This window comes from Uranotaenia lowii, chromosome 3, assembly GCF_029784155.1.
Source record: "Uranotaenia lowii strain MFRU-FL chromosome 3, ASM2978415v1, whole genome shotgun sequence".
In the NCBI taxonomy this organism is placed as follows: domain Eukaryota; kingdom Metazoa; phylum Arthropoda; class Insecta; order Diptera; family Culicidae; genus Uranotaenia; species Uranotaenia lowii.
The window spans coordinates 109,534,159-109,561,618 of record NC_073693.1 but is presented as its reverse complement, the minus strand read 5'-3'; the positions used below and the strand labels follow the sequence as shown (position 1 = coordinate 109,561,618).

General features: G+C 37.3%; 1 protein-coding gene across 2 annotated transcripts in view; it reads left to right on the top strand.

Moving 5' to 3' along the window:
• LOC129750932 (cold shock domain-containing protein CG9705) overlaps window positions 1-18,489 on the top strand; it is a 134,864-nt gene extending 116,375 nt beyond the window's left edge. For both annotated transcript variants that reach the window (XM_055746139.1, XM_055746140.1), the window contains exons 3-4: window positions 11,629-11,751; window positions 17,902-18,489. In XM_055746139.1, the coding sequence (XP_055602114.1) occupies window positions 11,629-11,751; window positions 17,902-18,088 (310 nt within the window). In that variant the 3' untranslated portion in view covers window positions 18,089-18,489. The remainder of the gene's footprint in view (window positions 1-11,628; window positions 11,752-17,901) is intronic.
• The last annotated feature ends 8,971 nt before the right edge of the window (window positions 18,490-27,460 follow it).

Sequence of the window (27,460 nt, the reverse complement as noted above, 5' to 3'; positions counted from 1 at the left end):
AACGAAGCTGCCTAGTGTTTTAATGTTTACATGTGCAGCTTTGTGTGACGTTCTGCCAAGTGGTTTTTGGGATAGCGTCCAATAAAGAAGTTATTCGACTTTAATTTTTGGGCACTACATGCGCCATCTATAATGTATACTATAACCCACCCTTTTTTCAAATCAAGGTTTTTTTTTGTTAACGTTTTTGTTTCCTGAAGCTAGACATTCAAAATTATTCAATCATTTTATTTGGTCGAAGATATAACAAAATTAGCCAATTGTCCTCTTTTGGCACAAAATTAACATATTTGACTTTTTATCACTACAACAGTTTTCTCGTAATGGCAAGATTCCAGAGCCAACCAAAACAAACAATCAATTTTATTAGACCTATTGAAGTGCTATGCAAAATGAAAATGGTCGTTTTTGGAGGAAGTCTTCTTTGTATTTTAGCCATTCATCGTGTTAATCTTTATGAAACACTAAGTATCGTCCACATATCGTCAGCCTCCTAAAGTAATAGACACCAATTTTTTTCAATTTTTTCTCCTTATTTATCTCCGGAGAATACAGGCGAGACTTGTCAACAAAAATTTTCTGGCTGGAAACCTGCCAGGTACCCGTTTAACAGTTCGTGTTGCTGTCTATTACAATTTTTTTCCAAAATATCTCCCCAATAGCGGTTTAAAATTTTGCGCACGATTTGACCACCGTATTTAGTTTATTTTACCGGTGGATAGTTTTTCTACCTTGTATAAATAAAGTCAGGTCTGTTTTTAAGTCAGCTAGACAAACCAATCAGAAGTTTATCTTTTTTATCAATCCCCCCTATTGAAATTTTCGTATTGCGCTTGATAAAACCTCTCACATTCCTTAACTTCATGAAATCAATCATCTTTACTTTTATTCAAATTTTAGCTTACTGTTAGATCCTCTAGGACTCTTTAAACGATTTAGCATATAAAATTTGGTCGAATATTCTATTTCCAGCTTTTTTTTGGGGTTCCCACTGGGATTTTGCTGGATTTTTCTCGATCCTGCGCAATAAAAATCTGTCAATGAGCCTCTGTATTGGACGCTATCTCAAAAACCAATTGACAGATTGTCACCAAATTTTGTACTTCAGGTTCGTTGAGCGACCCTTCCCGTGATCCGATCTGGCCAAAAATTGCCATGAGATCTTGTACTAGGCATAGGATTAATTTTAGCCGGCAGCGCATTACTTTTTTCAAATCATTTGGGGCACTCTAGGGTACACTCACTGCGAAAATTTTACTGCGAGAAAATTATTTTCACCGGAGTCTAAATTGGTGCAATTTCTGCAATATGTTTCTGAATGTACGATTTGGGGTGTAGTTCTTGAATTTCTCAAACCCTGGGGTCTTTGAAGCTTCGGCTTAATTCACAACTCACTCATGATTATTTCAGTGTTCTTTAGTAACGTTTATATTAAAGTTTCTAGATTGTCCGGTTTTATCCGGATTGTTCCGGATAATTAATACAAAATTTGGGAAAAGTCCGGCCCGATTGCCCGAATTTAATTGAAAAATCCCCGGATTTTGCCCGGATTCATTTACTTTATTTGGGAAATCAAACAAAAAACAACAAATGGTGTTATGAAATTCTTTATTTATGCTTTCAAAATGGATTTTTTTGAGCAAGTTATAAAAATAACCCTGAAAGGTTTTTTGGGAGCTAAAAAACGATTTAAAATCTGTCGATAAGTTTTGATCAAAAACTTTTTTTCAATTCTTTTTTGTTGAGTAATTTCTGGGTTTTGAGATAATTTGCCCGGATAGTGCCCAGATTTTTTGATCGTCAATTTTGAAATCAAATGCCCGGATTTTACCAGGTTTTTATATAAAATTGTCCGGATTTATCCGGCCCGGATACGTGCGGAAAGAAATTTTAAATTTAGGTTTGTATGGAAAAATTGGCTTTTTTTGTTGTCGATTTAGAAGTGAACTGCCAAAGAAAAAAAAAAAGAAAAAAAACGCAGAATCGTATCATTCATGAATCAAGAATGAGAAAGCTTTGCAAAACTTCTTATTTCTACCCTCTTTCTTGAAATACAACGAACATCTCGTTATGCCAAAACCGAAATTCGAAGAAAATCACATTAAAAATTATTAGGGTTCTAATGTGTATTTGATTGATTTTCCGCTCCAAAAATAAAATTCATATTTTTTATAAAAATCAGTTTTAAAAGGTTCGAATTCCACATTCGCCCCTTCCCCCACTTTTAAAAATGGTAGAGGTCTTTTGTTAATGCAATGTGTTAGTTATTTCCAAATTTGATCAAAATCACCAATCATCAAATTATGCCGTATCTTCTTCCATTGATATTGTGTGGGACCCACCTATTTTTGAAGTGGGAGGGACCCTTAGGTTCAATAGGCCATATTTCTATTCCGAACTTGCTTGTTCTCTAAGTTTTTTCAAGATTAGCTCAAGATTATGCCTGTTCTATAAATATTTAGGTTATCAATATTTTGAAATAGCACCTCTTCAAATCAATTATGACACAATCGATAGCTCGTGCTCTTAGAAAAACTTGTTGCTTGTATAGTTTCTATCTTAAGGATTCAAGATTGCCTGGTTTTATCCGGGTTTGCCCGGATGTTAAAAATTTGGGAGTAGTCCCCTCCCGCTACCCAGCTTTTATAAAAAAATGCCCGGGTTTTTCCCGGATTCATTCACTTTATTTGGCAAATCGAACAACAACAAAACAAACAAATTGTGTTGTAATTTTTTTTATTCCTCGAAAAAAAAATTTCTGATCAAGTATTATAAAATTAATTATGAAAGGTTTTTGGAAGCCTAAAATACGATTTAAAATCTGTCGATAAGTTTTAATGAACATTTTCTTTCAATTTTTTTTCTTGACTTTTGCTGAGTAATCTCTGGGTTTTGACAAAAATTCGGCTGTATTTTTGGTTGCAAATTTTGAAATCAACTGCCCGGATTTTACCAAGTTTTTTTTATGAAGTTGCCCGGTTTTGTCCGGTTCGGATACGTGCTGAAAAACCCTGGCAACCGTATTCTATATGATAAAAACGGAAACTAGCTTGATGCGACCCATTTTTAAACGGGCAGCACGCGGCACAGTTTGGCGCCAGGTCCTTCCGGCTTTGCCAAATCCACCAGTGTCAATTCGAGCTGGTCCACAAATAAGATTATAGCGCGCTTTCGCGTTTTGTCCGAATGATTTATTCGCTACATGCCGGCTCTTTCGGGGGTACGTGATAGCTTTCCGTCAGTCATTTCAGTCAGTCCCACACACAGCGCACTCAGAATGAAGCTGAAGCTGAGCGCTTTTCATCCCGGATTGCTGCAATTCATAACACGTATCCCCAGGGACCGGCAATCATTCGGAAAAGGATGAAATGAAAGGAGGACGCAGTGGATAAGAAAATTAAATTAATTTATTCAATCACGAATTGTGGCTGGGTCGTGTACCTGGGATTTGTAATTGGCCGTCAAGATTGTTTCGGATTCCGATCGAACAAATCTCAATTATGTTGTTTACCGATTTCGGATTATAATTCCGCATAATGCGTAGACAATCAATGCATTGTCAATTAGCTGTCTGTGGTTCTGGCTTTTGATGAAGGCGATTGTATTGTTTCAACATGATTCTATTATAAATTCATAATGGCATTTCATTCGAGTTTGTTAGTGTTGTCCGTTTGAAAAAAAAAAACAGTCGAACAAAGTTTCTTTTATTTTAGATTTTGTATGCGAAAGCTCGTATTACAAACCTGGTTTTTCATAGCTTGTCAAAAAAAGCCTTAAGGATTAAGTCGGTACTACATAAATCATATTTCTGTATCATCAGATAATAAATCATAATCACTCGGCGTAAATTATTAAATAATGTGTTCAAGCTTCGTTCAATCTAAATAAGATTACTCCGAATTTTGGTAGCAACGAAAAAAAGAGTTACTGCTGTTCTAAATTAGATTAGTGGGTCGTTTACGAAATGATGAGCATTTTATTTCTCAAGAACAACCTTTCTCCGTCTGGCATCAGCCGAGAAAATGCCCCCCCTATGGCGTAAAGGCCAACAAAATAGGCTTATCACAATGAATCGCTCTTCTTGGAGTCTTGTGTTTGCAGTGATGGATATCTGGGTCGTATAAAAACTTTTCCTCAACATGTTTCGTGGTACAATAACGCACACCAACAGCCTCATATGAACGTATATGTATGTACGTACGTATACCTAATTTGACACCATACAAATAAAAAAAAGGTCACCCCCACAGAAAGATCTTCCCTTCTTTTACTAGCAGAAGCACAAGCCAAAGGGACATTAAAGTGGGAACAGGACTCTCGGAAAAACTTTGAGAAAAACCTGGTTCACTGACTAAACGAACTTCGTTTGTGATGAGTTAAAGTTGGCAGCACCCGGTAATGAATGAAGAAGAGTCTCTCTGAGACGATTCATGATGAAGGCTAAGGAAGTTGCTTTGAAAATAACCGACCAAACACAATGGACCCATTTCCCAAGATTTGACTTTTCCTTCGGTTCTTGTTCGTGACGGAGGTTTCTTTTTACTCTCGCCCATCAGATTACAGTTCACAATGACGTGTCGTTTGTGTAACCCACCTAACTGCTTACGAGAACACCATCATAACCGGGAGGGACCTCTGAGGGTGATACCTGAGCATTATTTGAATTGCTCTGCGTCTTTCTGGCCTAGTCATTCTGATTATGGTGATTGAGGTAGGATTTCAAGAATTAGGAGAAAAAACCACAGCGCTGTGTGATTAATCGGTTAAACTTAAATTTACCTGAAGTTGTTACTTCTTTTTACATGTTTGCATCTTTTGTACTCGTAAAAGAATACTTCTCAAGTTGCAACACCAATCCGATTCTGAGCTTTTTAAGCGTTCAAGATAATTTAGTTTATAAACCATATAATATATTTTAAACTCTGATCTTCGAGGAGCATATATCTGCAGAATGAGAATTCATGATTCGATGTACCATGAAGTAAACATTCGCCGCCCAGACACTATTTACCATTCAAAATCACCCTTTAATGTGTAGTTCGAAACAGATATTGTAGGAAAGTCGTTCGGCATTCTCGCAACATGTCCTACCCAGCATATCCTTCGCCTTCACACTCCGTTCTTCTGCACGCCGCCACAGATGGTTCTTAACACTCGTCACTCGAATACTCCGAGTGTACTCAGGTCCTCCTCCTGCAATATCCAAGATGAAGATGAAATCCATGATGGCTGAACTTAACAATGCTTTCAACATATACCCATATTCCGAGGATTTCATGCAATTTTTAAACATTTACAACATTTTCAAGTTGAGCGGATGCTGCCATCTTGGATTTCAATATGGGGTCGGACAACGATATTCGTCTTCTACTCGTTTAGCCTTTTCACCCGACACCGTATTTGGGATGTTTCATGAAATTTTCAGAAAGGCCGGAATAAATTTCAAATCCTTCTTTATTCATTCGGAGCTGGATCATCTCAAGAGCAGGGATAATAAAAAATAATGCAAAAAACCAATAAAGTGGAATAAATTTCATGAAAGCTTGTATGCAATAAAATGACACACTATATCATTGCACAAAATCCATAAATGAACTATGTTGTGTTGTGAGCCTACTTGGTTGAATAATTCAACTGAATCAAAGCAATCGAAAGATTTCTTTTTAATTCAACCACGGTGGTTGAATTGAAAGGAATCTTTCGATTGCTTTGATTCAGTCCATAAATCAAGTAATTTGTTATCGAAAAATTCAATAAAATAAATCATACAAAAGGTGATAAAACTCTCATCTTTCATCATTTGTATTTTTTTCTTATAATCTTTCGGATATTTGATCAATTTTCGAAATTTCTGTAAAATACTTCAAACTTTATTTATTCCCCCCTCTGGGTTTTTTGAAAATTTTAATGGGGGATCAAGCAACAATTTTTTTTCATCTTCTAGTTGAGCCTTTTTACTCAATTCTTATATTGTAGAGATATTCATAGCTCTTCGGCGGTTTAAAGTATTTCAAAGATTTTTATTTTTTTCATTTAACTCAAAAACAACACACATGACTTATTAAAAATGTGTAGAAATGGGAATTCCAATTCAAATACGTGCAATCTCAGCATGTTTTATTGAAGTTTTAATGAAGCATTCAAGGGGTGCCCGAGAAATTGGAGAACGGTTGCCATGGACCGAGTGAATTTTAGGAATTATGTTCGTCAAGTTATGTCTTAAGACGGAATACTATGTAAATAAAATAATGAGGTTTTCAGAACTTGTTTTTAACAACTTAAACAGTATAATCAGTAAAAGCTTTATTAGCGTTTTCAGAACTACTTGGAAACAAATAATTGAATTAAGAATCTTTGCATTTTTTAATACCTTAATAAAACAGTTATAAAACTAGTGTTATACCAAATGCCATAATATAAACATAATAAAACTTTGTTATGCTAGTTTGCCTAATCTAGGTTAATATTGTTCGGTTTTTCACGCGGAGAGGGATGAATCATTTTAAAAGGATGAAAATCCTTAAAAAAAGTTTTATTCTGCGGTTTTGCAATTAACACGGTATCTGAAAAAAAATATTCGAGTAAGACTTTTCACTTTTCACTCCTCATTTCTCAGGTTATATTTCTCACTTCTCAGGTCTTAGGTCTCACTTCTCACTTTTCACTTCTCAGGTCTCAAGTCTCAGGTCTCGTATCTAAAGTCTCAGGTCTCAATTTTCAAGTCTCATGTTTCAGATCTCAGGTCTCAAATCTCAGGTCGCAGGTCTCAAGCTCCAGGTCTCATGTCTCAAATCTCAGATATTTTGTTTAATGACTAAGGTCTTAGGTCTGAAGTCTTAAGTTAATGTCTAAGGTCTCGAGGCTTATGTCTCATTTTCCATGTGTCAAGTTTCATGTCTTCAACTTTCAGAGCAGTTCCCCCCAATTCCAACCTTCTGTATACTTTATGGAAAATTACCAAATCCTCGTTGAAGAGTTTTCCAAGAAACGTTTATTTGAAGGCGTGTGATTTGATTGATTTTATTAAGTCATCTCTAGTTAATTTTTCTTTAGAAAAATGAAACGATTGATAACGGATACTTCCATAGATTTCATGACTTAAAAAACAATTTCTTAGACTTGTATGACAAAACGATAGATATACTTTTTTATGTATTTTTACTTGACATTTTTTTATAGATAAATCGTCGTCGGCGTCATCGTACATTAACAGCGTGGGTTTTGACTTTTTGATGCGATTTTCGATTGGTTTAACATGGTTTAATTTTTCCAAAATGCGTGAGCACATACACCGTCTTAGCCGATTTAGGCTTTTACAGACTGAATAAATGACGCGTACAACTTAAGATTAACATTTAACACCCAGTACCGAGATGGGAATCGAACCCATGCCATCAGTGGACCAGCGATTACCGTCTTACCACGCTAACCACTCGACCACCGAGACGTTCAACAGTATGCGTGAGCGTGTTAAGTCAAATAACTAGGAAGGAAACGGCTGCAAATAAGATAAAAAAGAGAGAGTCATAGTTTGCCTTACAGCAACAGCGGCCTGTCACCTGTTGTTAGTTTTTGGTTCATATTGAAGGACTAAAATAGGAATTCATTTTAAATGACTAAAGTTAACAACTCTTTTTATTGAAATAATTCTATCGGCTCTAGAGGTGAAATGTTATAAGTGCATTAAAGCTCATTTCGAGAAAACAAGCTTTTAAATTGTTGTGTTTGGTTATTTTCCATGAATTTATATTTTTCTTTCGAATGTGAAAGTATGTAGATAAAATTCAAAAAATCCGAAAAAATCATGAAATATAGCTTGAAATATGAAGAATCGTTTGGTAGCACTAACTCAAAATCGATCATTTTGTCACTTATACCCCTTTGGCTCTGAGGGCGTCATATTATTTGAGAAAGAATATTTAAGAATTGAAAGATTATAGACGGATAAAAGATTAGAATAAGATGAATGATGTTGAAAATGAAGAAATTACTCTCCCGCTCATTTTCGACAACATTCATTTTACTCTAATCTTCTATCCGTCTATAACCTTTCTTTTCTTAAACATTCTTCTCAAAAAATATAACATTTCACCGATATAACCGATAAAATAATTTAACAAAAAATAAAATTAACGGTGATTAACTCTCCATTGCAATAGTTAACCACTCTCTTCAATGGTTTCGCTAGTGAAAAATTGCGTTTAAGCGTTTCCGGGAATCGGGGAATCTGACGATCCTTTTTCCGGGAATTCCCGGGATCCCAGGAAAAAATTGAAAATGAGGATTTTTTCACCCTACTACATAGGGAACCTTAACTATATAGTATTTTTAAATTTTGAGGTACTTCATAACATTACAAACTTTTCCCATGCCTCAAAAATGCTCAAGACCCAAAAACTAAACACTTTAATCGACAAACTTGACTGATTTATTCTGAAAAAAAATTGAAAGAATTGAGAAAGATTTTTCACTATCAATCAAAGTAGGTTCGAGTTATTCCAGTTATTCATCAAATCTCGTGAATTTTCTAATAACTTTCCTTTTGTTTCAAAATTTGTCATTTCTTTGTCGATGCTTTTGCTACTGTCAACAGTTTGCGAAACGGAAGCTCTAAATGATGAGTGTTGCAAAATAGAACATTCAAATACTTTTTGTAGCGCTTCTTTATTGGAATTGTTTGGTTTTGTAGATTCTTTTTTTTCGTTTTTAACTTTCACTCTAAGTTTTCCAACGAAAAAACATTTTTTTTATCAAATTCAATGTATTAGACAGTTATTAGAAAAAACATTTTTCAACAAATTCAATGTATTAAACAGTTATTAGAAAAAAAATTTATTGCCTCAGTATATATCAAGGTAGAACTATCATTTTCCTTTCTCAATCTGATCCATGCATTGATTTTACCAATTTATATCGTTAATTTTAGTAATTTAGCACTTCGGGAATTCCCGGGATATTTTAAGCGTTTCTGCGATTCTGGATTCTGAAATTCTCGATTTTTTTCGGTCTCGGGTAGAATACTATATATTATTCAGAATGATGTGTTGTTAAATTGAAAGAATTTTATTCAACTGCTGCATTTAATATGATTCTGTTTTGCGTTAAGATTGTTCAATTTCAACATCCAGACAACGTTTCTTTTGGATGTTTTCTATTATTTTCTACATTATAGAGAATCATCATCCAAGTGAGATAATTTCGTCTGAAAACGCTTTCGACGGTTGTTCCGTACTGTTTTGGCCGGATTTGGCATCTTTCTTGCCATTACGGTAAAAAGGCCATGGAGTGGTACGCCGCCAACAACGTGCAGGTATTTCTCAAGGACAAGAACCCTTCCAACACGCCAGAGCTCCGCCCAATTGAGAAATACTGGGCTATTATTGTCAAGCGGAACCTAAAGAAGACCAAAAAAACTGCTAAGGATGAGCAGCAGTTCAAGGCAAACTGGCTTTCTGCGGCGAAAAGGTGGACAAGCTGGCTGTACGTACCTGTTAAGCGTAAGGCCCGGCAATTCTGATTTTGAAAAGCGGAAGCCTAACTGAATATTTTTCCTGAATTTTATACTAACTAAACTTGAAAAAGAAATTTAATTTGATTTTTAAATAAACGATTTGACCGATTTACACGCGTTTACCCTTGACCAAATTTTGACCGTATCACCCTTTACAATTTTAATTTTATTTATTAATGTGGATGTCTCCATGAAACGGAAGCTAGTTGCAAGAAGTATGTTATTCGCGGAAAATGAAATGAACAGTTAGTTTAAGTATCGTGAAGAATAAGATCAAACCATTATTATAATAAACTCAAATCTTCTAAAATTTGATGATCCACTTAAATTTATATACAAAAATGTCGGGTCTTAGTTAAAACTTAATTTGATTTGAGGCTGGGAGTTAAGTATACGACAACTTATAATGGTAACCCTTATGATTTCTTATAAAATTTTGATTATGTAGCTATCAAAAAACATCAACCGAATTGAAGAGTTTCAATACGAAACCACAGGAGCTTAGGAAATACCCCAGATTTCATAACACTAGTCAAAAGTGCCTCCTGATCATATCCTATTTCCCCAATCCACACAAAAAAATGTTTTGCTAGGATGGAGAAGTGATCTCAGTCTTAAAGCACGGTAAATTATTATTGTTTCAATCCTTTACCACTACTTTTCTTCTATCCATTGACTACTAGGACGTGGCCGGCACCGTTTTTGATGTGTAGGATGACTTCAGGCAAATCCCAGGTAAACAAATTTACTTGGCAATGGCTCAGGAGGATGTTAAAGCCAAATTTAAATTTGTTTTTGCCGACACATTTGAACTAAAATTTATTATTTGGCAAGCCATTAGGAGTGTCTCCAAAAACGAATTTTGCCGTTCATTCGATCCCACGACGTTTTGGTCAGATTTGGCAAGCTACAGAAAAATCGTTCAAGAATGGTATGCAGAAAAAGGGTTGTTCCGAAAAAAAACCCCGCTCCGCCCTATTGAGAAACATCAATCAGGTGAAGACTTGATGGAATAAGAATGGAAGACGATGGACGAAGAAGGTGTGCGCCACCCAATAAGCTGTGTTACAGGAATAAATCGAGAATAGCTTCTAGATCGTGACGAATAATTTTATCCGTATTATTTTCTTTAAAGTATGAAGAAAACGCTACATTTGTGTAAAGAAAAAATCTTAAATTATATAATAGATAACTGAAATACAGGCAATTTCTTTGTTCCAATTCTATCTAAAGCTATCTTTATTTGCAGTAGCTTCAAAATGAGATTTTAATACAACGGTAAGCCTACACTAGTCTTTGGAAAAATGTTTCTTGTTGTACCTTTCCGATTATTTTAAAAATATTTTCATATTAACAATGGACTTTTTTACACAGACAAATTCAACGGAAACCAATTTTGAACATTTGTTTTTTTCCTGTTTCTAATTTTTTCTTACACACGCAGTACAGTTCGTTTTCGTTCGAATCATTTGTTTTTACGCTTTGTGCATCCAACTTTTGGTTCACCAGATTAAAAAAAAACTTGTTGGCATGTTCACAAAAATCTTCTTCACTTCGCTCATAGTTTTGCTGTGGTGAGCAGTGTACCTTGAAGCAATAACATTACGTGAATCTAGTGGAAAAAAAACAAAACGACCGACTAAGAGTGGCTCCAGAATACCTGGAACAATCCATAAAAACGCGACACTGGACAGATGAACACAAACAAGTTGACGACATTTAACTTTCATCCAATATTAATTAATACAATCAAGAGCCTATAAGGTCCCATTCGAGAATAAAACTTTACAGAATGCCCTAGGGATACTAAAAATGAACGAGAATCATTTTTCTCTATCCACTAAACCCTCGAACAAATCAGACCTTGGCCTAACCAAACTTTTATGATCCCTCATCATCATGCCTTCACTGAGAAGCCGTTCAACTACAGCTCGTAATCAAATGCCAACGGTTGGTTAGCTGAACCTAATCCAATCGGCACGCCTTTGATAAAGTGTAACTTAATTAAAGATCTCCTCCAGCCGCATTTGCTGTGATCAATTTCTTCTTCAGTATCGAATCCGATTTTTTTTCTAACCCATTTCCTTTTCTCTGTCTTTTTTTTCTTTTGCTTCTAGCTCGGACCGGGCCATGCGTAACCCCATCGAGGAGGGCAAAGTGAAATCCTTCAGCAGAAGCAAAGGTCACGGTTTCATCACACCGACGGCCGGCGGGGACGACATATTCGTGCACATTTCCGAGTAAGTTAGACAGCAGCCAGCCCAGCCAGCTGGGATTTTGGGCAACTTTTTCCTTGCAATCTTTTTTCTAGCAACTTGTTTTATTTCAGTCTCTTCGAATTTCTTAACAGATGGATTCTTGGAAATGTAAAAATGAATAAAGTCAATAAGAATTTATTCGAATACTTTTTTTTTTAATATTAAAATATTTAAAAAATAATATCAAAATTTCAAAAGTAGGTCGTTGTTATGACGGAAAAAAAACTTAATGAAACTTAAGTTTTACATCAATATTTTTCATATCTATCAGGTTTTCTGTTATCGTAAAATGATCGATGTTTGTCGAATACTTTCAAATGTGGGTTTAAGTCCCAGAGAATGGTAGGCGTATCCATCATTTTCCAACACGTGTGTTCTATTTCTTCTAGCTACGTACGTTTGCCTAAATCTCAAGTGATCTTGATGGATTCAACAATGTTGAATTATTCTCAATAAACACGCAACTCTCTGGAGCCACTTTTGCTAAAAGACAAACACTGGTCACTGGCTGAAAGATAATCAAAATCCAGAATTTTTAATAAAACGTATTATAAATGTCAAATTATTATTTGACTTATTTATTCCAATGTTCGAATACCTATTCGATGTATCATGATTTATTTTTCTCCTCAAAAATATTGAGGGAAATTCGATTTTGTTGCATACAATTAAAAACATCTAAAATGAGGCTCAGTTAAATATAACACGGTGCTTTATAACTATTTTTTGATCATTCTTTTAACTGAAATCGTAGTACAGTAAACCATTTTGAGATATGACTTTCTGTTTTGGAGTATAAGATGTAGTTTGGAGCTATTTTTAACATTAAAATTTGAATTTTAAATCCATAGTGAAGAGTTGAATAAAGGAACATGGAATGGAAACTAAAACTTTAGAAAATATAAATAGACATTTTAAGACAAATTAAAAAAAAAAAAGATTGAGAAAATTGAGAGTTGAGAGTAAATGAAATTTGTAATAATTATTAAATTTTGTTTTTTTTTTGTAGGAATTGTTCACATTTCAACATTATTTAGAAGCAACAACTTTAAAATGAGGTTAGCTACCGAAGCTTCGAGTTGGAATCCAAAAAATCTGATCTCTAAATTTGTATCTCAAAATCTTGAATTTTACTTTACTTTTAAAGCTTTATGAGTTCTAGTTTCTAGTTCAAGAACTTGCTCGCTTGTGTGTAAAATATAGTTGCCAGATTGCATGGTTTTATCCGAATTTACCCGGATATTTAATATAAAATTTGGGAACAGTCCGGCCCGACCCGGTTAACCGGATTTCACTAAAAAATGCCCGGATTCTTCCCGGATTCATTCAATTAATTTGGCAATTCAAACAAAAAAAAATGGTGTTGTAAAATTTTTTTTTGCCTCCAAAACGAAATTTTTTGAACAAGATTTATGAAAATAATCATAAAATGTTTTTGGAAGCCTTGAATACGATTTGAAAACTTTACCGAACTTGCCCAGTTTTGATCGTCAATTTCGAAATCAAATGTCCGTATTTTGCCAGGTTTTTCATATAAAATTGCTCTGATTTGTCCGTAAAAAAAACGTAAAATTGTTATTCAAAAAAAATATTTTGAAGTTAAATCATATCATTATGAGAAATATCTAATACTAAAAAGTAGTATTGATTAATAATCGTTTTTGACCATAAAAAAATATATTTCTACAGTTTGGCTAAATTCACGTTCTCGCCAAATTCACGGCAAAATTTTTGTTAATCGTGAGAAAATTTAAAAAAAAAAACCATTACCGGTTTCGAAACAAAGAACATTTTTAGAAGCGAAAGTAATAATTTTCTCTTGCAAATATCTCAATCAGGATGGTTTAAACTCTAAAACATAGAAATGAAAGTTCATTAAAAAACGAGTTTTTAAACTCCCAGTTCCATTCAAATTCTGAAGTACTCAGAATTCAGATGATGCATGAATTTATTAATAAACTTCTTCCAGATTCAGGTGTAAGAGTATTGTTAGCCATTGTTCAAGACAAAAATGGAAATTTCTTAAATATTTATTTTAGATTTTTAGGTGTTTAAGAAATTTCCATTTTTGTCTTGAACAATGGCTAACATTACACTTCTCGCTAGAAAAATAAAATATATCGTTTTTTCATGAGACACATTATTGTTATTTAGGTTAGAATTTTTTCTTTTGTTATTTTGGTTAGAATTTATTAATAAACTTCTTCCAGATTCAGGTTCATAGTCCATCATCATTAGAATAAATATACAGATTTCCTTTTCATAATCAGATTCTTCATGAGAATTTAGAACTCAGACAAATTCTCAGGATTCATTCTTAGAGTATAAAGTTTGAATTTCGATAAAGCTTTTGAAAGCTTTCGTCCATTTTTTTTAACATCGTAAACGATTTGTAAACGAGATTTCGTGTTCTAACCTTTTTATTTGCAATTGAAATTCCGACCGTGAGCTTTCAATTGCGGATTCCAATTTATCACCGATTCAAAATTCATCAGGATTTAAAATTAACATTTTTGCTACAATTCTGATTCTCTGTGAAAAGATAAAGCAATTAAAAAAAATACGCCGATTTGAATCTCTAAAAATTTAATTGAAATTGCAAGCGAAGAAGCTTCTACAACTTTACTATTTTTATTTAGCCAAAAAGTTTTTCTGTTGATTAAATATAATTTTAAATGCTTTTTTTTATAAATAATCAATTGATTTTTCACAACAAAAAGTTACATAAAACCAGTCATCATTGAAACACATTCTCATAGTTTATAGTTAAAAAACTATACGATGTTGAAAAATTATTGTAATTACACCGTTCTTCTCACGACACTGATTCAGACTGATGACAGATGATTGCTCTCTGGAGCCACTATACCATCTGACGGAATATGCAAATATAATTAACTCTAAAGTACCGGTGGGGGTCAAATGACATTTTTTTAGCTTCAAATGACTAGAACTTCCATTTTTATTGTTTTTTCGCAAATTTTTCTTCATGACTGTTTTTATTTTAAAAATGCTCGTATTTTTTATGAAAGTAATTTTTAAAAGTTTGTAGCTTCCGAGCCGAATTTAGTTGCTAGAATAGTCTCAGAGAATGCAGATTGTTAAAAGTTTCTTAAAACAGCTACCTTTAAATATCCGTCGAAAATTCTGTGTTTAGTGTTTTAAAAATCTAATGATGCCAAAATGTCAAAAATTACGTCAACTTTCTTATTCTCTTTTCAAAAAATTTCTACTGTGACTGGAACAGCATTGGAGGTTGATTCATTAAAAAGTACGGTTTTTATACTATTTTACATTTTTTGTGGTAATGATCTGAAGAAATTTTAAAGAAATATTTCCATATGTGCAACACATAGCTTCTAACTTTTTCGCAGTTTCAGACCTACCGAGAAAACCTGGATTTATCGACGTCTATCCGAGAAATTTTAAGCAACGACAGAGAAGCTGAAGATTAAATTTTAAATTTTCTGAATATGAGTAAACTGTATGATGCAATCTAATCTAACGAATTATTTACCAGAGACGAATTAGCTGAAAAAATTAAAAGTCTCTCTAATTAAATAAAAAAAAGCTTCTTACTTCAGCTTTCTCAAGCACTATTTATCTTTATCTTTTTTGTGAACTTTTTTCGAGACCTCAATAACTGACTTACAGTCTTTTTCCTTAAGCATATTTTTTCGGATTTTTTTTTTACTTTGTATAACTTTAAAAATAATGATTGTAGCTGAATATGAGAATCATATTTGAGTCACGTTAAAAGCTTTTCAAACTATAAAAACAAGAGAGTTTGGCTGAAATACCTCGCGCTTGATAAATGCTCGTTAACCATTTTTCAACGAGCATTTAAAAAATACGAAAAATTGATTGGACTAAACCGTGTTTAGATCAGATTACTCTGAAAGCTTCTTTTCACCCGATTTTCGCTACTTTTTTCATGAAAAGCTGGTTAAAGGAGAATGTGCAATTTGGGTTTCGGATGTACACGGATGAGCAATATACGATTCGAGAGATCTTGACGAGACAAAAACAAGTTACTGTGGGGTCAATCTATCGTCGTGGGAGAAGTTATGGATTGATGAATTTGTATTATTTCGAAGAAAAGAGTGGCAAATACGCTTGCTGAAAATCGGGTGAAATGAGGCTTTCAGAGTTAACTGATCTAAAACAATTTAAACCATTCGATTCCTCGCATTTCGTTACGAAAGAAATTTATCATGCGTGGAGTGCTTTAAAACGAAATAAGTACCCACCTTTTTTATCGAAAATCACCAGTGTTCATTGTATTGAGATGGAATTTAAAAAAAGTCGTTTACACAATAAAAACGTGGAGACATTCGTACAATAGTAGCAAAGCTCTAAAATTTTAACGCTCTAAGAAACAATCTCTCGATGGGTCGTAATTAAAAAGTGTTTATATTCATTTGTTTCCTAATTTGATCAGAATTCATAAAGTATTGCACCAACTCTCTGGAGCCACTATCTTCAGCTATATATATTCAACGATTTGTACAAAACTTCTCATTTTTCTAGAATATTTACCGGGAAATCATGAGAAATTTGTATAATTTGTTTTGGCTTTCAATTATTTCAATTGAACTCAGTTGTGCTCTGCGATTTTTTTTCCAAATAAAAATGCATGCAAAAATTCCATTAACGTCTTCAATCGACAAAACAGTTGCCCAATGAAGTGCCCCAAATGACCAGACGTTTGAAAAAGTTATGCGCTGCAGGCTTAAATTGATCCTAGGCCTAGTACAAAGTCTCATGCCAAATTTGGGCCAGATCGGATCACGGAAAGGGGTCGCTCAACGAGTCTAAAATTTGTATGGGATATTGAAACATTTTGTTGGGGAGGTACACAAAAATCCAGTTTTTCATGAATAACTTTGGTCCCCTTCGGCCGATTTCTTTTGAAAACGGTTTTTCTTAAAGCCAAAACTATGACAAATATTTCATCTGAAGACTGAATTTCGATAAGACTTATGATAAAAAAGTTATTAAACTTAAAAAAATGGGGTACTTTTTTCAGGGTGCCAAAGCTATTCATGAAAAACTGGATTTTCGTGTTCCTCCCGAACAAAATTTTCCAAAATCCCATACAAACTTTAGGCTCGTTGAGCGACCCTTTTCCGTGATCAGATCTGGCCCAAATTGGGCATGAGATCGTGTACTAGGCCGAAGATCAATTTAAGCCTGCAGAGCTTAACATTTCACAAGCTTGAAATTTCTCATACAAATTTGGGGCAGTGTATTGCCCAAGTCAATGGAATAATACTGAAAGCCATCTTTTAAGTTTTAAGAAGATAGCTCGCGAGCTTACCCTACGTCATACTTGTTAATGACTGCATTAGTTGTTGGTAAGAGTGAATAGAAAACATTTTGAATGTGATATAAAAAATTTTGATCATTGAGTTGATACTTTGAATTTTATGAAACAATTCTTAGATAATCAGTCAGATTACAGAAGAAACATGTAAAACCACATAATGTAAAGTGCAAAATCAGTGGTTTTATTTGACGAGATGCGATCTCAGAATTCTATAAATAATAAAAATTTAAATTTCACAGTAACCTACTCTCTGGAGCCAATAGAGGCATATCACTTTGAAAGTCAGTTATAAAAGAATAAATATTTGCATAGTTAAAATTGGGGTTTTCAAAGAATTCAAAATTGGTCACTCTCTTCGGGATGAATAAACCTACTTAGTTTAAAATTCCTGAGAAAAGGTTACTCTCTGGAGCCACTAGGCAATGAATTCGTTTTGTGTTGATGAAATACGTAGCATAAATGATTAATTTTAATGATTGGATTATGAATCACACCAAATGAAAACTTTTTCGAAACATTCCAACTGCTTAATAGTCATCTAGTGGCTCCAGAGAGTGGGAAACTTTGAAATTATTTCTAAATTCTGAATTTCAAGATTCAATTAGTTAAAGCATATTTTACTTGATTAAGAATCCAAAGCACGCTCTCAAAATTTATTTTACTATATAGCATTTTTTAGATTTCAAATTCAAAGTTTAGTCCCTGTAATTAGGAATTCAACTATGTTTTTTTTTTCATTCAAATTATATCATTTGACAATAAACTGCAATAAACTCTTCTATCTTTCCAAAATTTTTCGACAGTATCGAAGGCGAGTACGTGCCGCTGCCCGGGGACGAGGTGAGCTACCGGCTCTGCCACATTCCGCCCAAGTACGAGAAGGTCCAGGCGATCCACGTGCAGATCACCCACCTGACGCCGGAGAAGCACTGCCGCTGGGAGGAATCGGCCCTACCGTGCAAATCCCCGGACGGTTCCCGGCTGCACTAGTAGTTCACCTAAACAGCAACAACATCACCACCAGCAAGTCCTATTCATCAGTGGTGCCGGGGCCAGGACGAGGGAATGGAAGCGGATTTGTACGGCTGGAATCATTTTGGGAACTGAGAAAAAACGAGTGGGCGAGCTGTTTTAGACTAGGGAGAAGAACCAAAAACTGTTTCCGGAGGCATGACTTATCCGACCTTTCGCACATCAAGTATTTTGTTTTGCTGTTTTCTCATCTTTTTTGAAGTTTTTTTTATCTCGAGAAACAGGTAAAGTTTTTGTAATACCTCCGGTTCAGGAAAAAATATGCCAAGCATGTCAAACGTCGGAAAATATAGAAAAAGTAAACCGAATCAAGCCTAGAAGCAGTATTGTTGGACGTCAAGTGTTTTGGAGAAAAATATGCAGAAGAAAATGTACTTTAGATTCGTCAGCGTAAGTCGAGTATCATTGGGAGCAAAAAAAAATGGGAACGAAAACGAAACGGAAGTCGAAGAATGGCATTATCCTTCGACACTGCACTTCTGGCCTGGTTAATGTACCTAGACATGTTCGCAATACGATTAACATTACACCACACACACACCATAAACGTTGCCTTTTCCCTGCCCTCAAAAAAGAAAGGAAGCTATTCGAGAGTTTACGAGATATTATTTATGTATTAAGAGTGCTAGCAGATATCGTTCCCCGTTTCAAATGGGATGAGAAATAAAGCTTAAGCATGGACACACACATCACAATGAAAAAGGTTTCCAGTAGTAGAAATAAGAGAGAAATGCAAAAGTTTTGATAAAAATCCCGTACTAGAAGGTCCTCAACCATCCCACAACATCGACATCGAAAATATCCTGTTTTGATGATGAAGAAGCGTTTTTTTTTTGACTCCATTTGGTCGTCTGGTTCCGAGATATGAACACAGCAGCCTTCGTTCAGCATCATAAAAATCAGAACGCAAGAGCTAGGGAAGCAACTGCAAAATAAGTATACACATGCACCAAGTACACAATCCGTACACAAACAGCAGTAGGTAGCTACAGGTACTTAACTTTCTCAAGTTGTGTTTAAGCTTGTAAGGATTTTGTTGACGTTTGCTCTGTCGCAAGTGTTCACATTTAGCTGCGAGGGTGGATTTTCGTTGAAAAATTCTATTTCAACTCTTCAACCGGAGATGGTTCCATCCAGCAACAGGAGAGCCTCTTAAGAAGGGTGTTTTAATACTTGTTGCCTTTAGCATTATTGTTGAACACACCGATTCATTTAAAGAATGGCAAATGAATGTTTAAGGTAACGTTGAAAGGAGAAAGGATGTTCAATTTCCGTTTTTTTAGAATAAAATTAAGATTCAGAATTTAAAATTTATAACCTTGCACACCGTCAGCTTCAAGGTTTACGCAGTCCCAATTCCCAAAACCCCATTCAAAACACACCAATTAAACCAACTAGTATAGCAATCGATAACCTCATACACAATTTGTAACAAAATACACAGTTATGTGTTAAATAAAAAAAAGAAGCAAAAACACAAATAGTATATTTCTAACACATAAAACGATTTCTACTGCAGGCTGCACATTTTATCGTAGTTTTTAGAAGTAAACTTTAGAATCATATACACGGCCAAAACACGATGATGCAAATAGGCAGGCAACCTCCCAAGAAGCATTCTACTGTAGACAGTAGGTCGGAAAAACAGGCACCAAATAATCGAACCTTAACCATATTGCGATAATCGTACCAGGTATTTATTCGAACAAGCAAGCATGAACTAAGCGCATGAAGCAAGTGTTTTTTGCTTCGTCCAAAATAGACGTCATTCCGTTGCAATTTATCCACTGAACCATTCATCCGCTTACGCGAAATGAAATAAAAAAGAAAGTATGGAAAAATCCTCCAAGGATGTGGAACGATCTAGCGCCATCTATTAGATGTTGGAATGAGCAATAGGGAAGTCGACAAGCCAAATCGCCATTTAGTAGACCACTACTTCCTACAACTCCCACGATTCACACAACGAAAACCGAATGAGAAAAAAATTACTCCCACGAGAGAAAGGACGACACATACAAACCTAGTCTAGTCCAGAAAGACGAGATGGAGATAAATGTTTGGCCATGGCCTACGAATGCCGGTGGTAAAATCCACCTCCGGATGTGGTGAAGCCAAAAATAAGCAAATAAATTAGAGCATTACACCGCACCAAGGACACACATCCGTGTTATCTGTCCCTTGTCGCGGTACTCCTAAAGCTTCCCGGAAAACCGTAGAAAAGAGTCACCTCAAGCGAAGTGATGACGTCTTTCGAAAATTGATTTATTCGAAAGTTGTTCTGGGAGATATGTAGCCACATACGTTGAAACATTTTAAACGAAAAACTTAAAGTTCTTAAGGTCATCCCTGAACTACTACACTACTTGCGAGAAATATTTAAAATTGATTTCACATTCTGTACAAAATGTGGAATAGAGACTTCAGAAATGGTCAACTAAAGTATGACTATTTACTGTAGTTTACTTTAGTTTACTTTAGTTTACTTTAGTTTATTTTAGTTACTTTAGTTACTTTTTACTTTAGTGACATTTACTGTGCCCTTTGTCACGAAAGGCTCACTCCTCAGTACGCAAGAGCAGATGGCCTGCCAAACGAGATATTTGGAGGCGAACTTCAAAATTTTCTTATTCTTAAATTTGTCGCTCACATCGAACATGCTCTTGCCGGTGAAAAATTGCTTAAAATCGGCTTTTACATATGTTTCGTCGTCCATCACACAGCAGCCATATTTTGACGGCATCTTCTCGTAGAGCTCCCGTGCCCGAGTTTTAGCCGTCGATTGTTGCCGCTCATCGCGGTTTGGGAAGTTCTGTACCTTGTATAGGCTTACCAGAATAAAATTTCGGGAAGTAGGACATGTTGCTCGAAATACTATGAAAAAGTAGGACGTTTTTTCAATCTGAAGTAGGGCGAAAAGTAGGACGCTTTATTTTGTGATTTCCATTTAAAAAAAAAGTTTTTATACAAATTTTTAATAAGATAAGATCCTGCCAATGTTCCCCCTTTAAAGCGGTTCCTGAGCCGGATTATTTTTTATTTACATAGTATACCGTCTCATGACATAACTTGACGAACATAATTCCTATAATTCACTCGGTCCATGGCAACCGTTCTCCAATTTCTGGGGCACCCCACGTTCGCCAGATCACGCTCCACTTGGTCTAACCACCTCGCTCGTTGCGCCCCTGCTCGTCTTGTTCCTACCGGATTCGTAGCAAACACCTGTTTTGCAGGACAGTCGTCCGGCATTCTCGTAACGTGTCCAGCCCAGCGTATCCGGCCAGCCTTCACCACCTTCTGGATACTGGGTTCGCCGTAGAGTCGCGCGAGCTCGTGGTTCATCCTTCGCCTCCACACTCCGTCCTCCTGTACGCCTCCAAAGATGGTTCTTAACACTCGTCGCTCGAATACTCAGAGTGTACGCAGGTCCTCCTCGAGCAATACTCAGACAACCAGAAGTCGTGTTTTCTTTTACAGATTACATCGTATAGAATGTTTCGTATTTTCGTATATCTGTACCTACAATGTGCGGTCCATGCATATTCCTTATCGTATATAAAAGCATTGCATGATTTTATTACGACAAGAAGAGAGACTCGTATTTATGTACATACTAGCAGATCCCATACGAACTCCGTTTCGCTTTCAACTTGGAATATGTCATGAACAGTTTGTATGAAAGCCAATTGCCAAGCATTTTCCAGATGCACTTCTGAATTCATTGTTAAGTAATAATTGCAAAAATATTGGTCGATCACTTTGTCTGTCGTCTGCTACTAAATTTGAAATCAGAAATCCTTTGACCGTGACAAAAAATTACGTGCATCAATTTCGATTCGATCATTGCATAACAACGCAATTATTCCCAAAAAGCTAAACCCCTTTTGGGGGCTCTTATACAATCTTTGATGACTGAAATCGATTGCCCTTCCCTCAAAACTCCCGTGTGCAAATTTTCAAAGCAATCTATTGTACAATAACGTCAATATTGCTAAAAACAGTTAAGTATTAATTTATATGGACGACCCCTTTCGTCGACCCCTGGCAAAACATTTGACATCTGAAATCGGTTGCTCGTCCCTGAAAACTACCGTGTGCAAATTTTTATCCCAATCCGATGTAAAATAACGACGATATTGCAAAAATATTGAAATGGACGACTATGATTATATGGACGACCCCCTTTGCCGGCCCCTTACACTGAATTTAATACCTGAAATCCATTGCTCATCTCTCAAAACTCTCGTGTACCAATTTTCGTCTGAATCCCATGTATGATAACGACAATATCGCATCAACAGTGAATAGTTAATATGGACCCCTTTGGCCGACTCCTGATTTTAGTTTTGGTAAGTGAAATCAGTTGTTTGTCCCTAATAACTCCTAGTGAAAATTTTCACCCCAATCCGATGTATAAAAACGTCAATATCACTAAGATACCGAAAATTTAATATGGACGACCCCTTTTGCCGGCCCCTTACACTGAATTTGATACCTCAAATCGATTGCACGTCACTCAAAACGATCGTGTACCAATTTTCATCTGAATACGATGTATAATAACATCAATATCGCAGAAACAGCGATCAGTTAATATGGACGACCCCTTTGGCTGACCCCTTACACAAAATTTGACTCCAGAAATCGATTGCTCGTCTTTCAAAACACTCATGTGCAAATTTTTAATACGATCCGACGAAAAGTAACGCCAATATCGCGAAAACGATATTTGTGTTCTATGGACGACCCCCTTCAGAAGGGGTCATCCGAAAATCTAAAAACATTTTTCATCCTTCCTGGTCCTAATGAGCATCCATGCCAAATTTCAGCTCTCTAACCCTTAAGACGGCTGAGTCTATAGAGGACAAACAAACAAACAAACATACAGAAATTGCTTTTTATATATATAGATAGATGAACTCGACCTTTGTGTACGACAATTCGCAAAAAAACCGTGAAACAACCGATATACGGTAATCAGCCGTGACTGAGAGATTTTGTCGTGCTATGCATAAAATAATTCGAAATAAAAAACGTATATAACTGCATTGATTCGTAATAATGTGCATGCAATTGTATACCTTTGCAAATTAATTCGCATGTCTGATTTTCGTAAAACGTATTTGCTGGCAATCGTAAAAGAATACAAAAAAGTTCAATAAAATCGTTTATGATAATGGGACATCGATGATTGGAATCGAATTAAAGGAGACTTCAAAATGTTGGTCTATTTTTAGATCATCGATGACGCGTTCTACGATTTGAAAGATTTAAGTTATAGAAATATACGATTTGCTTTTGGTTTAATGTCTTTGAAGCAAATCCCCTTGAATTTATATATTCCAGATAGCGTCGAGGAACCATCATGAGCTGCAGATCGTATGGTCAGGGGATCAAGTCCAGGTACTAACAATTTCTTCATGAACGTTGAAAAAATCAGCAATCAGGCAAATAATAAATTTGTACGATATAAACTTGAATTTGACAGCAAAAAACGCATTTCTTTGAAATAATCTTATTATTTTTATGGATGAATAAACTGATTGGTTTAAAGTATTAAAAAAAAAATAATCTTATTTTTATTCAACTGACGGAAAGGGCTCTCCCTGCACTCAAGTCGCAAAAGACGACCAAATAAGTTGTCAAACTTTCCATATTGTTACGAAAAATGTCGTATATTACAACCTCAATCATCTATATGATGATGTAAATTGTCAAAGTATATTCCAAAAAGAATCAGAGTAGTCGTAAATGATGCGCATGACAAGTCGTGCATATCGTAATTTAATACAATCCAAATCAAGAATATGTTTGTTAATGTACCTATATGGCCTCCAAAATGGTACGTATATACTGGTGTTGCTACATTATATACGATATGTTTACAGGTATATTTGCATGTATATTTGCGTTGCAAATTCGAAATACCCACCAAATGGTTGTCTGAATATCCATGTCTCGTGCCCGTAGAGAACAACCGGTCTAATGAGCGTCATATACAGGTTACACTTCGTGCGAGGGCTAAGTCTTCTAGACCGCAGTTGCTTGTGGAGTCCATAGTAGGCACGACTTCTGCTGATAATTCGCCTCCGGATCTCACGGCTGGTGGCATTGTCTGCGGTCACCAGTGAGCCAAGATAGACAAAGTCTTCGACTAACTCCAGCTCGTCGCCGTCGATCGTGACCTTGTTACTACTGGACAAGCGGGTTCGGTCGGTCTCGGATCCGCAGGCCAGCATATACTTCGTCTTGGACGTATCAATCATCAACCCAATCCTTCTTGCTTCGCGTTTCAGTTTGCGGTAGATCTCCACCGCCGCAGATGATCTGCCGACTATATCAATGTCATCGGCAAAGCAGATAAGTTGACTGGATCTGTTGAAAATAGTGCCCCGCATTTCGCCCACCGCTCGTCGAATAACACCTTCTAGCGCCACGTTGAACATCATGCAGGATAGACCATCACCTTGTCGGAGCCCCCTGTGCGATTCGAATGAACTCGACAATTCACCCGAAATCCGCACACAGCACTGCGTTCCATCCATCGTCGCCTTGATCAGTCTGATCAGCTTCCCGGAAAAGCCGTTATCGTCCATGATTTTCCATAGCTCGTTACGGTCGCTCGTGTCGTATGCGGCTTTGAAGTCGATGAATAAATGGTGCATAGGGACTTGGTGTTCGCGGCATTTTTGGAGGATTTGCCGTAATGTGAATATATGGTCCGTCCCTCCATGAAACCGGCCTGATGACTTCCCACGAATCTGTTTGCTTGTGGCGTTAGGCGGCGGAGTAGGATTCGGGACAACACTTTGTAGGCGGCATTGAGGACAGTGATCGCTCGGTAGTTCTCACAGTCCAATTTGTCACCCTTCTTGTAGATGGGGCATATTACCCCCTCCTTCCACTCCTCCGGTAGTTGTTCTATGTCCCAGATCCGGACTTTTTTTTTTACAAGATGGAAATTTGACTTCAAACCATAACAGCCGGGTGTTTGCTGCCGTGAGTGGGTTCGTCCCACTAAAACCACCTTGGGCTTCGTGTGCCAGATGTGCCCCTTGCTTTCACCCTATGATACTACATCAAGGGGTAGGCTGTGCTCATGCACTTATACATCTCACCCTTTTCCTCTTTCTCAATTTTTCCTCAATTTCTCCTTGATCATCGTTCTGCTTTATCCTTTTTTTCCTTTTTCCCCCTTCTCCTTTTCCTCTATCGCCAACTTCAGACTGGTACGGAAGACCCCGAAACGTGTGCCGGTTAGGTAACGCTTTCATAATAACTCACGCCCGTCACAGCATCCACTATCCCGGGGACCTCGAAACGTGTGCCGGTTAGGTAACGCTTTCAAAGTAACTCGCGCCCGTCACAGCAACCACTTTCGCAGGATTTCTTACCACCAAGGCATGGCGGATTGAGAAACTACCAAGCTAGAATCCCGACACGACCACCCCGAATGGTATCTCCGCTTCCTTTTGCTGCAGGAAAGATCGTAGCTGAGTACGTGAGACCTTTTAAGTCCCACCACCCAGATCCGGACTATCAACCGGTGTAGGCAATCGGCCAACTTGTCCGGGCCCATTTTGATGAGTTCAGCTGCGATACCATCCTTCCCAGCCGACTTGTTTCTATTCAGCTGGCGAATGGCTTCCTTAACTTCACTCATCGTTGGGAGTGGCTCCTCTACGTCGTAGGCTGTACCTTCCCCCACCGTTTTGATCTCCTGCATGTGCGCCGTTCAGGTGTTCATCGAAGTGCTGCTTCCACCTTTTGGTCACCTCACGATTTTCCGTCAGGATGTCCCCGTCCTTATCCGGCACATTTCGGCTTGCGGCACGAAGCCTTTGCGGGATGCGTTGAGTTTCTGATAGAACTTTCGTGTTTCTTGGGAACGATGCAGCTGCTCCAGCTCCTCGAGCTCCTCGGACTCGCTGCCTCTTCCGCTGTCGGTGTTTTTCCACATTTCGACGGGTGCCTCTTTGCACTACTGCCGCCCGCGCGGCATTCTTTTTGTCCATCACCCTCCTACACTCCTCGCCGAACCAGTCGTTCCGTCGAGTTCGCTCCACATAACCGATGACGTTCTCCGCAGCACTGTTGATGGCTGTCTTGATGGTATCCCAACAGTCCACGAGAGGGGCTTCGTCAAGCTTGCCCTCTGCCGGCAGCGCTGCTTCGACCGATTGCGCGTAGTCTGCCGCGACCTCAGGTTGCTCCAGTCGCGCGATATTTAACCGAGGCGGGCGCCGGTTGCGTGTGTTGTTCACTACGGAGAGTTTTGGGCGCATCTTCACCATCACCAGATAGTGGTCTGACTCGATGTTGGCGCCTCGACAGGATCTGACGTCGACGATGTCCGAGAAGTGCCGGCTGTCAATCAAAACGTGGTCGATCTGTGATTGCGTTTGGTACGGTGATCTCCAGGTGTATTTGTGTGGGAGGCGGTGCTGGAAAAAGGTACTACGTACGGCCATTCGTTTGGAGGCAGCGGAATCAATAAGTTTGAGGCCGTTTTCGTTGGTCAGCTGGTGCGCACTGAACCTTCCAATTGTCGGTTTGAATTCCTCCTCCTGACCGACCTGAGCGTTAAAATCCCCGATGACGATCTTGATATCATGTTTTGGGCAACGGTCGTATTCACGCTCCAGCTGCGCGTAAAATTCGTCTTTGTCGTCACCGGTACTTCCGAGGTGAGGGCTGTGCACGTTGATGATGCTGATGTTGAAGAACCGGCCCTTGATTCTCAACCTGCACATTCGTGAATTGATCGACCACCACCCGATCACGCGCTTTTGCATCTTTCCCATCACTATAAAAGCTGTTCCAAGCTCGTGTGTGTTGCCGCAGCTCTGGTAGATGGCACGACCATCTGGGTACGTTCGTACCGTGGAGCCCTTCCAGCATACATCCTGCAGCGCTACGATGTCGAATTTGCGGCTCTTCAATTCGTTGGAGAGCACGTGGGTCCTGCCCACAAAATTTAGAGATCGGCAGTTCCATGTTCCAAGTTTCCAATCTCTAGTCCCTTTTCGTCGCGTGGGTCTTTGCCGATTTCCATCCGAAATTTATTGTTCGTTGTTCGTTGCTTATGTTTTTTGTAGTCCCGGGCTCGCAAGGCCCGCAGCTAACCCCACTATCTCGCAGGAGGACCGTCGTGATGTTGCTGTTTTGGGTCCCTGGGTTCCTGAGCCGGATAAGACCAGGAAAATAAGGAATCCCTGTAGTGGCACCGATTGATGTTCACTTTAGACTTCCGCACAACTGTTCTCATCGATAGGTGAATGCTGGTGAAGTCAACTGTGCTATCGATTGATATCGTAATCAATGTTG